Genomic DNA, 16,850 nt, shown 5'->3' with positions numbered 1-16,850 from the left:
GGTCCTTGGCCCATTTGTTGATGGGGTTATTTGTTTTTTTGGTTCTTAGCTTTTTGAGTTCTTTATATCCCCCCCCCCCCCCAATATATCTCTTAATGACCTTGGTCCAAAGATCCATTTGTCCTGTCATTCTTTCATAGAGTCATTCTTCTTTTTTTTTTAATTTCCGGGGTTTTTTGTTTGTTTGTTTGTTTTTTGTTTTTGGTGGTGGTATTAGGGATTGAACCCAGGGCCTTGTGCATGTGAAGCAGACACTACCAACTGGGGACTGGACATCCCCAGTCCCTACAGATTCATTATTCTTTGTCTATAAGCTATAAAACTACTTTGCTTTGGTCACTTCTTCAGATATCACCCTGTGAGGATCTCCATTCAGTACATGTAAATTTAGTAAAACTTGATGCTTTGTCTTAATCAGCTCTTCTATTATTAATTCAATTCCTAGATCCAGACAAAGAGCCCATATAAGGGCTGGGGACTATAGCTCAGTGGCAGAGTGCTTGCCTAGCATATACAAAGCCCTAAGTCCAGCCCCAGAACAATAACAACAGAAAAAAGTCTACATAAGAACCAAGTAGGGAGATAAAGAGAATCTCTTCTCTATACAACCTAATTTTTTTAAAAAAAAAATTTTGACAGAAGAGATAAAATAGGCATGAACAGAAGAGGCAACATAAGAACAGTGAACATAAACATGTTTACCTTTATTAGTGACTACAAAAAGGTAGAATTTTACACCTGTTAGAATGGCAACAATTAATTCTACTAACAAAGGCTGATGATGATATAAATTATTGATAATGACATCATCAAGGACTTCTATACACTGTTAGTTGGAAATATAAATTGAAGCTACTTTGTTAAGTTAAACATTACCACAATTTTTTACCTTGTTAAGTTAAGCATTACCACAATTTTTTACCTATGTTCCCATTCCCAGGTCTCTATACCCAAAAGGAACACTTGCCCCTTGTGTAGGAGTACATATGTATAAGAATGCTCATAGCAGCAGTGTTGTATTATTTTATTAGCAAAAAAAAAAAAAGGAAATTGTTCAAACGTCATTAGTAAAAGAGTGAATAAATAAACTTTGGTATATTCACACCATGGAATTTTACTTAGTAAAAGGGAATAAATGGAGGAGAATGATTTTCCATCATGGCAGCATGAGATGCTCTATGGATCCACTGCCCACTGAAACTGGTGAAAAAAAAACTTAATAATATTATTTAAAGTCTCTGGAAATGATTCTAAGGTTATACAGCAAATTATAAATATCTTTTCAAAAAAATCTAAAATCGGGTAATAAAAGGGAGAGTCTGGGGTATTTGAACTAAGTCTGACCCTTCTCAACCCCATCCCAGCTCAGTGAGGTGGAAACTCATTCCATACTGCAGCAGCCAAAAACACAGGGTTTCCTCTCCACCAAGCCCCAGTCAGTGGGCTTTTCTCCTGGGAGGAACAGAGCTTCAGAATTTTTTTTATCCTCCCCTAAACTACTTTTTGCAGCAGCAAAGTTCTGCAGAATGCAGCTGAGAAGAGAAAGTTCCCTTCTTTCACCAGTCCTCACTTGTGGAATGGAGGTCCTGCCTTGGCTCTGTGCCACTGAGAATACTGGGGACCTAACTGCTCTTGTCTCAACTCATAAGACAGTGTTTTCTCACTAAGTAAGGCAAGTCAAGAAGACCTGAGGTTAATGCCAGCCACCTCGTAGAATGGGGTCATCACTCAAAAGGAAGTGCACTGTTATCCACTCTTCCAGCCCCAGACCCCTGGCTTCAGAGATTTTGCATGGGAGAAACAAATAACTTTGCATGGGTAAAACAAATAACTCCTCTCTCTTCCCAAAGAAACTGACTTCATTTTCAACAGAAAATGGAGAAATTCAAGCCTAAATCTACTTTCAAAAACAGGCATACATTATGGTGGAAGATAATTGGGAGGACATTGATAGATTGAATAGGATAATAGGCTAAATTGTAGACAGGCTACTTTACAGAAGGAGGGAGACAGCTGTAAGGAACCAGCCTTCGATCATAACAAATATTAAAAACCAACCATGGGAATTATTCCTTCAGAGGAACCCATGTTTGATTTGATTATCTTTACGGCATTTTATGTCCCAAGACATTAATGAAAACAGTGGGATAATCAGACACTTAGTGGAATTTAACATCTTGGACAGAAAAGGAGACCTAGAAAGCTTCCGAAACTGTCATCCCATGGTGACTGTAGGCATACCCAGAACTATGCCATCTTGAAGAGCATCCTCAGAGACTTTAACACTTCCAGTGGGTAGGATCAAGGATAGTTGTCACTAAAATAAACAAACAAACAAGCAAATAACATGAACAAACCCCAGGGGGAGGGAAAAATTTAATCCCAGAGTTATCACATTATCTGAAAAGTTCAGTTTCCAACAAATTTATGGGACAAGCAAAAAAATACGTATGACTCCACTGGACAAGTGCAGGAAACAGAAACTACTTGTGACCGCAACCAGGTATCAGATTTAGCAGAAAAAGACTATTGCCTTTATAATTATGTTCAAAGAACTAAACTAAATCATGATTAAAGATTATAGCATTTTCTGCTTTTATTATTCATTGGAATGCAATTAAACTATCAGACGCTATTTAGCCAAATCAAAAATTCAGTAATTTTGCAGGCTACATAATACATCCTTTATGCATATGATGTACTTCATCTTCATTTTTCATCATGGATAAGAAAGATAATAATCTTGGTTGCATTCCTACGGATCATGATGAACAACAAAACAAAGAAAAACAGGGCCAACCCAGTGACCCATGGTCTTAGTGTATGAACAGAAAGATACAAAACAATCTAAGAATTATTAAATCTTAAATTCATTTTTACCTGGTATTTATCTTTTTGGCCTTTTGCAAATAATACACTTTATTAATAGCAATAGATGTGGCTATGTAAAAACCATCTCTCCAAGGTACTTTCAAGTGGGTAGTGGCTGGTCATTCTCCCTGGTTCCTTGATAGGCATTGGAATCCTCCATTGTGTGCACTAAAAACCATAGAAACATGCTCCTTTGAGACTTTGGTTCTCCAGCTAAAACCATTTTCCCTTCTTTTTAAGTTTTTTTCTACTGAATTCCTTTATCTTTATAGGCTATAGTTAAATTACAATGATCTTCATTCTTTAACCATCCATATTCATGCTCATCAAAAAGGATGTCTGGAGCTGAGGTGTAGCTTATTGGCACAGCGCTTGTCTTAACATGTACGTATAAGACACTTTTCGATCCTCAGCACCACATTAAATAAATAAATAAAATAAAATAAAGGCGTGCTGTCCATCTACAACTACAAAAAAATTTTTTTTCAAAAAAGGATGTCTGATGAGAGTATGTAGAAGTTGTTCAGTCTTGTTTCTTTTTCTTTTTTTCCCCCAGTGAAATTGGAAGCAGTCATCAGCTGAGAGTAAGAAAGGGGAAATACTGCAGATTTACAGAAATAGCCTTCTAAAGCTATAAGAGTTGATAGACTGAGAAACATAATGTTTGCCAATAGATTCATTAAATTCTGCTTGAGGTTATTAGTTCTGAATATAAAATTATATTCAGAACTTCAGCATGATTGTGGCTATTTTTCAGCTGCACAGGTGTCAGCATGGATTAGGCAGAGTTTTGACTTTAAGTAGGGCTGGGATTAGCCAAGAACCTGTGAAAAAAGGAAAGATAATCTTGACCATGGAAACTCAGCCAGGTGGGAAATTATGACATGAGGAAGTAAGGAATAATGAAAAGATGGTAGAATCATATAAATCACAGGACCCAGTAGGATCAAAGAATGGTTAGAGTTACCCTGTGTAAATGAGCAAAAAATATAATGGGTATAATTAAATAGTATCATTGAAAGCACAGGTCCCAGAGTAGGACATAAACTGAGTTTGACTACTGGCCATATCTCTTTGTACTAGTGTGTCTGTGGGCAAAGTTATCTAAGCATTTCAAGCCTGGGTTTCCATCCAAATAAAATGAGAGTGCTAATAGTACTGACTAGTAATAGTGCTAATAGTGTTATAAATATTCAGTAATATAATACAGGTAAAACATGGGGGGGGGGGCTGGCACATAAGAAGCTCTGAAATTTTACCTAGTTTTATGTAATTTTTTATTAGGAGAAAATGCAAAAATATTGGCAGTTATTGAATTATTACGAGTGATTTTAGTTTTTTAATTATTTTCTGTGTCTTTTAAAGATGTCACAATGAGCAATATTATTTCCGTATTTGAGGCACAAAAAAAAAGTTTTTGTTTTGTTTTTGAATTCTGGGGCTCAGACCTAGGTCCTCAAGCATACTAGGCAAGCTCTATATATACCACTGAATTACATCCCCAGCCCAAGTACTATTTTTAAGTACAATTCAGCCTAAGTTTGAATGATTAAAAGCTGAAAACAAAAAGTTAATGAATTTATGTAACTTTGGAAAACAAAAAGTATCTGGGTGAAGAAGAGTAGGTTTTTGCCTTAACTATTTTCTTTTTTTAAAAAAATATTTCTTTAGTTGTAGATGGATATAATATCTTTATTTTGTTTATTATTTTTTATGTGGTGCTGAGGATCAAACCCAGGGCCTCATGTATGCTAGACAAGTGCTCTACCGCTGAGCCACAACCCCAGCCCACCTTAACTATTTTCTAAAATGTTTGTAGCTCCTATGTATGCCGCTAAACTTTACTGTCATTATTGGTAATAATGTTAAAGAGAAAACTTAAAAGACAGTGCTACCCCACTCTCTAAAATCTGTGTTCTACTGCCTATTAGGCTATAATTTTAGTTTCAGTTCCTTGAAAGCTTTTTTCCCCCATCCAGGATCCCTTTCATAATTTCTGTCCCCTAGAGTGAGGTCATAGTTTTAAGCCTCTGTTAACCTCTTAATTACTAGCCAAGTGTGTAAGCAAAAGTTGCTACAGAATAGATGTCAGTGAGTGACTGGAAAGAAAAACCCAGTCTAACACATACCCCTATTTATACTTGCAACATTGGATATTTTATTGGAAGTAGCAAGTAATAAACAAGTGAAGAAAGCAAGTCAGACATCATATTCAGATTAACCAGTTAGCATTAACACTTGACTCTGAAAAGGGTTAAAATTAGGCACAGAAGACCACATATTGTATGATTCTGTTTATATGTTATGCCTGGAATAGGCAAATCCAGAGAAACAGAAAGTAGATCAGTGTTTTCCTAGGAGTACTAGAGGAAGAGGAGGAGTAGCTGTTAAAGACTTTTTCATTCTTTTGGGGAAGATAAAAAATATCTTGAAATTAGATTGTGGTGATGGTTGCACAACTCTTTGAATATTTTAAAAACTGCTGAGCTATACAGTTTAGATGGATGAATTTTATGGATTATAAATATATTGCAGTAAAGCTACAAAAATACTAATCTTTGGCTAAGGGTGTAAGCTCAGTGGTAGAGCACACACTTAGAGTGCCTTGAGGCCCTAGGTTCATTCTCCAACACACACACACACACACACACAGAAACAACCTTGATCCCAATGGAAAATGTTCATTTTAAAACTATTATACTTTAGTCAGATATGGTAACACACCTGTAATCCCAGCTACTTGAGAGGCTGAAGGAGGATCAGAGTTCAAGGCTGGCCTGGGCAACATAGCAAACCCACCTCAAAAAAATAAAAATAAAAATTGTTATACTTTAGAAAATAAATGGAGAATGACCCTAAATAAAAACATGATTCTTTATATGCTTTTCTAATATCTGAAAACTCATTGTGGATCTAAGCAGATAGGTAAACTAAAACATATATGTAGTACAATTCAAACAGGAAAGCAACTAATGTGTAGGAGCCAGATAGTTTTTACATATTCAGAAGTTTTAAAAGCACAAATTTGTGATAAATTGATGACCCCCCCAAAAAAATTTAGCCGTGTAGGCCTCCAGAACACTAAGAAATTCCATTTTCCCCTTCCTCCGGTTGAACAGAAAATTAGTACCTGGATAGACCAGTATCATGGGCATCATTGGCTCTCTCACAGCATTTGAGCACTATACAGAAGTATCCAATTTTCCAGTCACTCCACACAAATGATTTCTACTCTGGGATTTCTTGTAAACACACACACATACACACACACACACATATTACACACACATATCTGGCATGGAGCCCAAGAAAGATTTTCTTATTTGTCAAACCACAGGGTGGCAGATAACTTAAAACTTAATTGTCCCTGGCTCATCACTAACCTACCCCCAGCTGGAAGGTATGCATAATCCCAGTTAGAAAAGAGCAGATTTTTAAAGCGCATAGAATCTCATTTTCATTCTTGGAGGTGGACTTTACCACCACCACCCACCTAGGGGAGACTAGGGGAGATTTAGAAAGAATCTGCCTCTTCTCTTCTTGTATTCTTCAGACACACTTCTATTTATCAACTTACTCATTTCTGCTTTCACTGCTGAGAGACTTCTGCAAAGGTAAGAAGTTCTAACCCCGTGCTTTCCTTTCTGAATGATATAAAATTAGGCACAGAGGACTGCATATTATATGAATCTATTTACAAAATCACTAAAAAGAACAGATGAGTTACAGGAAAGACTGTAATAGAATAAAAGTTTTCAAATAATTATTATTTTCATAGTCTAACCCTAAGACACATTATTACTTTTCCAATAATCCCTATGGAATAATTCTAAATTTGAGATTCTTTGGGATTCCATCAAGTTTAATCCTCCTTTATTAGATTTATATATAACAAATAAAAAGTAAAACAAGATAAAGCATTTAATACAAAAAAATGATTCATCTTCCCAATTTCAATAGGAAAAAAATAAAACTTTTTTTTGGATTCTTCTTTCTAATGGTTATAAACATATGGCTTCTATTTTTTTGTGGGTTTTTTTTTTTCTGTTTTAATAAGAAACCAAAAGAACTGTTTACTATTTGTTTTTTAAAGATCATTAATCTATACCAATTTATACTATTTTAGAATATGGCATCAAGAGGCATTTACCTGTCTTCTTTGATATAAGGAGAGTAACTAAGAACAGAGTAGGGTCGAAGAGCATGAGAAGAAGATTAACATTAAACAGGGATGAGAGGTGGGAGGGAAAGGGAGAGAGAAGGGAAATTGCATGGAAATGGAAGGAGACCCTCAGAGTTACACAAAAGTACATACAAGAGGAAGTGAGGGGAAAGGGAAAAATAATACAAGGGGGACAAATGAATGTCAGTAGAGGGGGCAGAGAGAGAAGAGGGGAGGGGAGGGGAGGGGGGATAGTAGAGGATAGGAAAGGCAGCAGAACACAACAGACACTAGTATGGCAATATGTAAATCAATGGATGTGTAACTGATGTGATTCTGCAATCTGTATATGGGGTAAAAATGGGAGCTCATAACCCACTTGAATCAAATTGTGAAATATGATATATCAAGAACTATGTAATGTTTTGAACAGCCAACAATAAAAAATTTTTTAAAAAAATAAAAAAATAAATAAAAAAAATAAAAATATCAATTGGGGTTCCCCCCCAAAAAAAAAGTAATGCATACAATTTAAAGTCTACTATATTGCAAATTATGGAACAATAAAAATTAAGATCAGTTCATATAGAAAATGGAGCAAAATTATAAATGATATGTATAATCACAGATGATAGTAATAGATCAAGAAGAAATGGAAAATGAGAAATTCAATGAAAAACATTACAATGAATTATAATCATTATAACTAATTGAAATATAACCATTCATTTAACAGCAGATTCTTTTTAATAAATTGATGCAAATGTCAGTCTAGGTAATGGAGACTCTACAAGATTTTTCCACATAGACCCCAACGTGGGTTTTCAGAAGCAACATGTTGTTTAGAATTGTTAATGCCTTGAACACCAAATTATTTAATAAATATTTTTTCAAATATACAAAGTTAAAATAAAATAGATCATGAACAACTACTTAGCAGATTAGATTCAGGTATATTGATTTCTACACTCTAATATTTTTATCTATAGGTTGATTTTGGTTTTGTTCCCATATGTATTGCAATTTGCACCAGTCTTGAAATTATCTGGGATGTTGTTAATGCAATTTTATATTTAACAAAAGAGATCATTGTAACATTAAGTAATATATTGAGAAAACAGAATTATTTTATGAGGCTAATTAAAGCTAAAATGATTAGGAATTGCAGCCTCAAAAGTCAGACTACCTGGGTTTGGTTTAGTTCATTTACTTACTAGCTATGTGACATTAAAAAATGATGCTTACTCCAAAAAAAAAAAAAAAAAAAAGAGAGACATTTACCTAAAAGATTTATTTAGTGCCAAAAGCATACCAGCCTCTCCTCTTTCACAGTTGAAGCATTTCATTTAGATCCCAGTTAATTCTATAATATATTTATAAAACAGAGGCTGCTACAAAAGTAACATGTTCTAACTCTGTGCTTTACAATGGCTGGATTTTGATTGGAGTTTATAGATATGTAAACATATCTGATACAACAGATAACTCAGATCAGTCTCGTATTTATAATAAATACCCTGGGATATAAGCAATAAATAAGATGTGGGCCCTCAGTTTCTTTAGTTTTAGGGGTAAAACTTATTTCTGTCTTGGGGCTGGGGTTATGGCTCAGTGGTAGAGCGCTAGCCTCGCACACGCAAGTCCCTGGGTTCAACTCTCAGCACCACATAAAAATAAATAAATAAATAGGTCGATAGATAGATAGATAAATAAATAAATAAAATGCAGTTATTGTGTACAACTACAAAAAATAAAATTTAAAAAAAACTAATTCCAGTCTTTATTTAAAAGTTAATTCTTAAGGTTCTGTCTTCATGCAGTCTTCTTTCATTTTTTATTGTCTTCCTTAATGATCTTATCCACATCAGTGATATCCCTGTTCCCCAAACACTGATATCTGTATCTTTTTATTTCCAGACCAGACTTCTCACTTAATCACCAGACCCATGTATTTGCCTCTTTTCGGCATCTCTAGGAAATACCTAAGGCATCTCAAGTCAGCAACTTGAAATAAACTGCAGATGCCCTATTCCTGCCACTGTCTTAACACACACACACACACACACACATACACACACACACTTGCTTTATGTACAGTTTCTCTATTAATGTATAACAGCATTGGGACCTGTCTTATTTGACACACTACTCAACCAAGCACAATTCCTGGCACAATTGGAGTAGATTAATAATTAATAATAAATATATCAGTACAATTTATTAAAATTATAATTTTATTATAATTTTTATTGGTCTCACTGTCAAGCCTTGGGTACACAATGGTGAATAAAACAAATACTATTATTATATTAATAGAATTCACAGTCTAGTGTAAGATTTAGGTATTATACTATCTTAAGGGTAGTAAGGTTTCATCAGAGAGAGCAATGAGAGTCAGGACTTCAAAGAAGTTTGAGAAGAATAGATAGAATTTCATTAGAACTAAAGGAAGAATATTCCATATGAGGAGATAAATCAGTTAAATGCTATAGTAGATTGTATTTTCAAAAATGACTAGAGTAATATTTCTGGCCCCACATGCTCTTCCAGAAATTTGTCATTTTCCATCAAGAAGTAGAGCTTGTGTTTCTTCCTCAGGAACCTTTTTGACTACCTCAACTTATAGAGTATGAGTAGAAGTGACATTATGGTTCTTAAGAAACCTGGTCCTAGGGCTGGGGTTGTAGCTCAGTGGTAAAGCACTTGCCTCACATGCATGAGGCACTGGGTTCAATCCTCAGCACCACATAAAAATAAATAAAGATATGTGTCCATCTACAACTAAAAAAACTTTTTTTAAAAAACTGGGTCCTAAAAGACAGTATATATATGAATCCAGTTGCCAGTATTATTCTTAATAATGGAACATTGAATGCTGGGTGCTTAAGATCAGCAACTAAGAAAGGCTGGCTGTTCTCACTAGTATTCAACATTGAACTGGAAGACCTAGCCAGGACAGAAGGCAAGAAAAAGGTAAGATTTTCAGATATAAATAGAAGAAATAAAGCTGCCTTTATATGTAGACAGCATGATTGCTGTGTAGCAATTCTTAAAAGATCTATAGATAATAAAGCTACTAGAAGTACTAAGTAGTTTATCAGAGTCACAGGATACAGCATCACTATACAAAAATCAAAATCAATTTATTTCTTTAGCAATCTCAGATCCATCATGCTGAGTTTCTGAAAGTCTCAATACCTATGCCTATCCCCACTTTCTAGCAAATTACCAACCCCCTACTCCCCAGGAAAATAGAAATCATTAAGAGGATTTACCTCAGCATCTTTCTCATCACAGAAAAGAGTGGCAGGACCTACTGTCCAGTCCTACTAATTCTTCAAATCTTGACTTAAGCAACCCTTACTTGGAGAAGCTTTCCTTTATCTATTCCGCCCAAGAAGGAGAAAGCTATGTAATTTCTTAGCTTCTGTATTTCATCTTTAGGTAAGGTTGGGGTTTTGCTTGTTTATTTGTGATACTGAAGATTGAACCCAGGGATGCTGTACCACTGAGCTACATCCCCTCCCCTTTTTATTTACTTATTTATTTTATTTGAGACTGCCTCACTAAATTGTCAAGGCTGGCCTCAAACATGATCCTCTTGCCTCAGAGTTGTAAGTCACTGGGATTACAGGTGGGCCACCATGCCCAACTTTAGATCAGTTTTTAAATTAAAATTAATTTGCTGTGTCTAATATTGTTTGTATGAATTGTTTCACATTACTTACAGTTGCAAAACAGGGTCTCTTTTTTATCTCTTGAAACCATTTAAATGTTATTTCAAGACCCTACTTGGCAAGGAAGCCAGTTTTAGGCATCTTTAGGAGTTCACCATTTGTCTCCCTCTAGAAAAAAAAAATACAACTGGAGAATGCTTTTGCACTTTTTTAAATATTGCAGCAAAAATATGCCATGTATTTTGTGTAAAGAAAGTAGCACCATTAAATTTCCCTCTTTTTTTTTTCCTATTTGCTACTTTTATTAGTGATACAAGGAAGTTGAGATGTTTTGTTAATGCATCATTTCTGCCTTGGTTTCCACAATAGTTATGACTGAATAAAAACAAGTATTGGAGTAATCAACTTTGACACACTAATTCTGATATTAATGTCAAATTATTCCATATATTTATGAAAAATTTAGAAAATGATGAAAATATCTCTATTGTTGAATGTTTATGGGTCAAAAAACTATTTACCTTAGCATAATGAAGTTGAATTAAATACTTTTGGTAGGAGTTGGGGTTGTGGTTCAGTGGTAGAGTGCTTGTCTAGCATGTGTGATGCACTGGGTTCGATCCTCAGCACCACATAAAAATAAACAAAATAAAGGTCCATTGACAACTAAAAAATATTTTTAAAAAATACTTTCGGTAATAATATGAGTGCACAAAAAGAAAGAATGTGAAGATGATGACAGAATTTTTTTTATATGTGTGAATATGAAAATAACCAAAGAAAGAAGTAGGAGTTCTTCTTCTGCCCTGCGTGCGCGCGTGTGCGCGCGCGCACACACACACACACACACGCAAATTAAAGTATGAAGATGATTGAATTTTTTTTAATGTGTGTGGATGTGAAAATAGCCAAAGAAGCAGAAATTCTTCTTTTGCCCCCCCCCACAAAAATTAGATTGTCTACAGATGGATTTTCTTCTTAAATACAGAAAGTGGCCCCCAAATACTTATGACCTTGCCTTGTTATTGCTGTCAGGAGGGCAAAGATCATGGCTCCTGGTGTAGTGGATCAGACTTTGGGCCACTTATTTTGCTGCTTAAGTTTCCTTCCTGAACAGGTGGGATAAAAGTAGACAACCATCTACCAAAAAACCCTCCCAGACCATTCTGGATTTGAAACACCACATCCCTTCTTCTTACTTTGGGGAAAGTGTATTAACTTAGGACAAAGAAAGATAATAGGTATTTTCTGCCATTTTTTTCCCCTTAATCTAAAAATGAAGTTCATGTAAGAGTGCTGCCAAACTTCTTACTAACATCATTTCTCTAATTGATTTCCACTTGAAAATGCTTTTCACAAACTAAGCTGCATTATGTAGTTTCTCCATTTTTTATAATCAGATTCCCATATGTAAGTATCAAACATCTTGTAATTGACATTGTTACTATTTTGAATTATAGTTAAAAAAAAAAAAGGACCGATTTTATAATATCATGCTTAATTGGCTCTCTTTAGAGTTGAAAGTAAGTACAAGGAGCTGAAATCTACTTTCATGGAGCTCAGTTGCTTTTTTGAAAAATCTATATGAGAAAACAAATCCTCCAGTGTTGATATCATGACCTAACTCCCCTTGTTATTTTTTTTCCTAATGTAAGATGAAGTTAATAACCACCAGAAGGCTAGAATCCACATAAGAAGACATGAAATCTTTTTAATTTTTTTCAGTTATTTATTCAGCAAATGATTAAATGCTAAACACTGTATTGTATAACAGTAAGACAGATATGGAATCAGCCTCAGTATGTTTTATAATTTATTTCTTACCTACAATCCAGCATTATATTATTTTGTTAATTTATGGTTTTATTGTTGTATGACATTTACATGATATTGAATTTTTTGGCTTTTTTTGTTGTTTGTTTGTTTGTTAACAGGGATTAAACCCAGGGGCACTCAACCCCTGAGCCATGTCATGTCCCCAGCCCTTTCTTATATTTTAAAATATAAAATATTTTACATATTTTAAATATTTTATATTATTCAAGGTTTTTCTGAGTTACTTAAAGCCTCACTAAGTGGCTGAAGCTGGCTTTGAACTCGCCATCTTCCTGCCTCAGCCTCCTGAGCCATGGCTTAATTATTTGATAGCTGGCCTTCTAGTTGCAAAGAAGCAAAGTTACCTTCTTTCCTTGCTCAGTTTCAAGGAGAAGGATTTTTTTCTTTTTAAGCACAAAGATTTTTAAAAGACCTAGATTGGTTTAGAAAATATAAGACCTCTTAGAAATCATCTTATTTCTTAAAACCCCCTACAAACCATCTGTATTGCTCTCTCAAATTCTCAGTCCTCTTCTACCTTCAAAATGTCAATTATTGCTTACTGACATATGCCTTCTGAGTACTGTGCAAAGATTAATCTCTCTTTAAAAAACTGATAAGATTAGCTGTGTCTCAAGTAAAAGTGTGCATGATAATTACATAAGGGTGACATAACTTTAAAAAAAGCCTTATGAGGCATTTGATCATGATCAATTTCTTTTAAGTTAATAGAATACATATACATCTGTATATAAAGATAGGTAAGATACCTGTCATACAAACACTTAGATTTGTAAATTAAATAGTATTTTTTCTATCTGATAATCTAATAATATGATAATGCCTAACATTAGAGTTGTCGTGGAACCAACCTAGATGCCCTTCAGTAGATGAATGGATTAAAAAATGTGGCCTTTATACACAATGGAATATTACTCAGCAATAAAAGAGAATAAAATCATTGTATTTGCAAGTAAATGGATGGAGTTAGAGAAGATAATGCTAAATGAAGTTAGCCAATCCCAAAAAAACAAATGCCGAATGTTTTCTCTGATATAAGGAGGCTAATTCATATTGGGATAGGAAGGGGAAGCATGGGGGGAATAGAGGAACTCTAGATAGGGCAGAGGGGAAGGGAGGGGGCATGGAGTTAGAAATGATGGTGGAATGTGATGGTCATCATTATTCAAAGTTCATATATGAAGACACGAATTGGTGTGAATATACTTTGTATACAACCAGAGATATGAAAATTTGTACTCTATATGTGTAATATGAATTGTAAGGCATTCCACTGTCATGTAAATTTTTTAAAGTTAATAAAAAAAGAAATTAGAGTTGTCATTGGCTGGCACATAATAGTTTAACAGTTAATAAAAAGTGTCCTAAAATAGTTAACACTTTAGCTCACAAACATGGTCATAGATATTTCTAAAAACTATATAGTTATGTTCACAACTAGTATTTTGATGAATGTAAAAACAAAATCTTAACAGTTAATGAACAACAATTGTAATAGAATTCATCCCTAGTAATTTATAGTCTTGAGTTAAGCAACCGAAACTACAGAAAAGGCACATCTAAAAGCACTCATTTTTTTAACTTGTCACCTGAATTTTTACAGATCTTGTAATTGTATAATAATTTTGAGAACAAAATCTCTGGGTACAGTTGTGCACACCTATAATCCCAGTGGCTCAGGAGGCTGAGACAGGAGGATATTGAGTTCAAAGCCAGCCTCAGCAAAAATGAGGTGCTAAGCAACTCAGTGAGACCCTGTTTCTAAATAAAATACAAAACAGGGCTGGAGATGTGGCTCAGTGGTCAAGTGCCCCTGAGTTCAATCCCCAGTACCAAAATAAATAAATAAAGTTAAGGGCTAAGGTTGTGCTCAGTGGTAGAGCACTTGCCCCTGAGTTCAATCTCCAGTACCCAATAACAATAATAACAATAATTTTGAGAACAAGAGGTGAAGTTTGTGATGCCCATGACTTCTGTAAAAGACAAAATTTTTAATACTGTTCTATATGTGTAAAAGAAACGATGTAGTAGTTATTTTGGAATTATAGTGCTTTATGGGGTGGGGATGTAGCTTAGTAATAGCATACTTACCTGGCTTGCCTGATGCCCTGGGTTCAATCATCAGAACTGTGGGAAGAAAAAAAAAAAAAAGTTGTAGGCAGAGGGGGAAAAAAAAGTGGCTAAAAACCTGAAAGAAATCTCTGTTATCCAATAGGAAATTGTGAAAAATAATATCACCTCAGCATGGACAGTCATGTTGGCTAGCCTTTTAAATTTGACTGGCAAGTTGTTAGCATAAAGGATTTTTCAGGTTTCCAAAAAGGCAGCTTTCTAAAACATAAGTGTGATATTTCTTTTTTAATCGATAAAAACAAAAAGAGATTGATTTAATAATCATGTGAAGAAAGAAATTATGTGTGGCAAAAATTAATGTCTGAGGGGCTGGGGTCATAGCTCAGTGGTAGAGTGTTCACCTCACAAGTGGAAGGCACTGGGTTTGATCCTCAGCACCACATAAAAATAAAATAACGGTATTATGTCCATCTATAACTAAAAAAATACTTTTAAAAAAAAGGATTAATGCCTGATGCAGACAACTCCGATAAGTCAAAGAAGATTTTATATGTATGAAATAGGATGGTTAAGGAATTGACTTGTAAAAAAAAAAAAAAAACTATAGCATCTTTGTGTTTATACTTAGAATTCTTTAGCTCATAATTTTGATTTAAGGATATTGACTAAAAATTGCAAACTTTTTAGAAGCATTCAGTTGTTTGTCTTGTGAATCATTAATGCCAGTTGAGTTTCATCAAGGAATATGAGTACTAAATACTGTTTCTTCTTTGCTCCAGGTAAAACTTTAGTCAAGAAGCTGGCAAAAAAGGTAAGGGAAAGGAGGGGAAGTGTTGTTTGTTTTTGGTAAGATAGTGAACTTTTGGGGCTGGGGTTGTGGCTCAATGATAGAGGGCTTGCCTAGCGTGCATGAGGCACTGGGTTCAATCCTCAGCACCACATAAAAAAAAAAAATAAAGGTATTCTGTCCACCTACAACTAAAAATATATTTTTTTAAAAAAGATAGTGAACTTTTATAAATCAAATTGAAAGATTTTAATATATGTATTTATAGGATATCGAGGAGGTACTGGCAGGAATCCGTACAGCTAATTGTGGATCAACTTTTTTTAGAGACCTTGGTGATAAAGGTAATTTTAATTTGCTGTTAATTTTTTGGTTGCATGTATAATTTAACTGACGTATTATTAGAGAACTAAGGTATGAGATTTGTACCATGTTATTTAACAGGTGTTTTTAAAACAAAAATACAAATAAGGGTTGGGGTTGTGGCTCATTGGTGGAGCGTTTGCCTAGCATGTATGGGGTGCTGGGTTCAATTCTCAGAAACACCTATAAATAAATAAAAAATAAAAGTCCATCAACAACTAAAAATATATATGTATGTATAAATAAATAAAAATTAAAAATTAATTTAAAAAATAAAACAAAATGAAAAAGTTATTCTCATTCTTTGAACAATTTAAGGTAAATTATTAAAACATCATTGTTAATTAAAAACTGGAGAGAAGAGATGAGGTGGAATAAGAGAAGTAAGGATGAGGGCTGGGGATGTGGCTCAAGCGGTAGCGCGCTCGCCTGGCATGCGTGCGGCCCAGGTTCGATCCTCAGCACCACATACAAACGAAGATGTTGTGTCCGCCGATAACTAAAAAATAAATATAAAAAAAAAATTCTCTCTTTAAAAAAAAAAAAAAAGTAAGGATGAGACATGAGTCTAAAGAAGATGAGAAGGCCTCAGAGGTGCACCAACATATAAGGGAATAGATAGCGATAAAGTGCTCATGAAAGAAACCAGGGCCAGGAGATCCAAGAAGTAGAAGAGAACCAGGAGAATTTTACCACAGAGGCCAAGAGGAGAACATATTAAAGAAGGAGCTGTCAAATAAGTAAATTAATGAAGTTGAATAAGCTAGGACAGAGAACTGCCCATTGGATATAGCAGCTGGAAGTGCTTGACCCGTTAGCAAATACAGATCAGTAAGGGAATGGTATCTGAAGCCATATTTCAGGATTTTGAGAAAGTGAGTGGGGATGTTAAAAAAAAATTAAATACAGACCCCTTGAGAGACCTGTGAGCAGAGGAGTTGGAGGGTAGGTGTTGGTGTGGAGCAGAAATCTGAAGGAATGTTGGTTTGGTTTTGATGATGAGACTTGATTATCATTTGGCTTTTTTTTTTGGTACTGGGGAGTGAATCCCAGGACACTTAACCACTGAGCCACATCCCCA

General features: G+C 34.7%; 1 protein-coding gene across 4 annotated transcripts in view; it reads left to right on the top strand.

Annotated features, from left to right (window-relative positions):
* The window catches only part of Micu2 (mitochondrial calcium uptake 2), a 122,269-nt gene that overhangs the window by 51,576 nt on the left and 53,843 nt on the right, over nt 1–16,850 (top strand). For all 4 annotated transcript variants that reach the window (XM_046447856.2, XM_046447865.2, XM_046447848.2 and 1 more), the window contains exons 3-4: nt 15,399–15,430; nt 15,675–15,750. In XM_046447856.2, the coding sequence (XP_046303812.1) occupies nt 15,399–15,430; nt 15,675–15,750 (108 nt within the window). The remainder of the gene's footprint in view (nt 1–15,398; nt 15,431–15,674; nt 15,751–16,850) is intronic.

The sequence above is a fragment of the Marmota monax genome, unplaced genomic scaffold, assembly GCF_021218885.2.
Source record: "Marmota monax isolate L192 unplaced genomic scaffold, Marmota_monax_Labrador192_F-V1.1 WCK01_AAM20220418_F8-fsc00043, whole genome shotgun sequence".
In the NCBI taxonomy this organism is placed as follows: domain Eukaryota; kingdom Metazoa; phylum Chordata; class Mammalia; order Rodentia; family Sciuridae; genus Marmota; species Marmota monax.
Note: the sequence above shows the minus strand (reverse complement) of the source record. Positions and strands in the feature narration are given on the sequence as shown.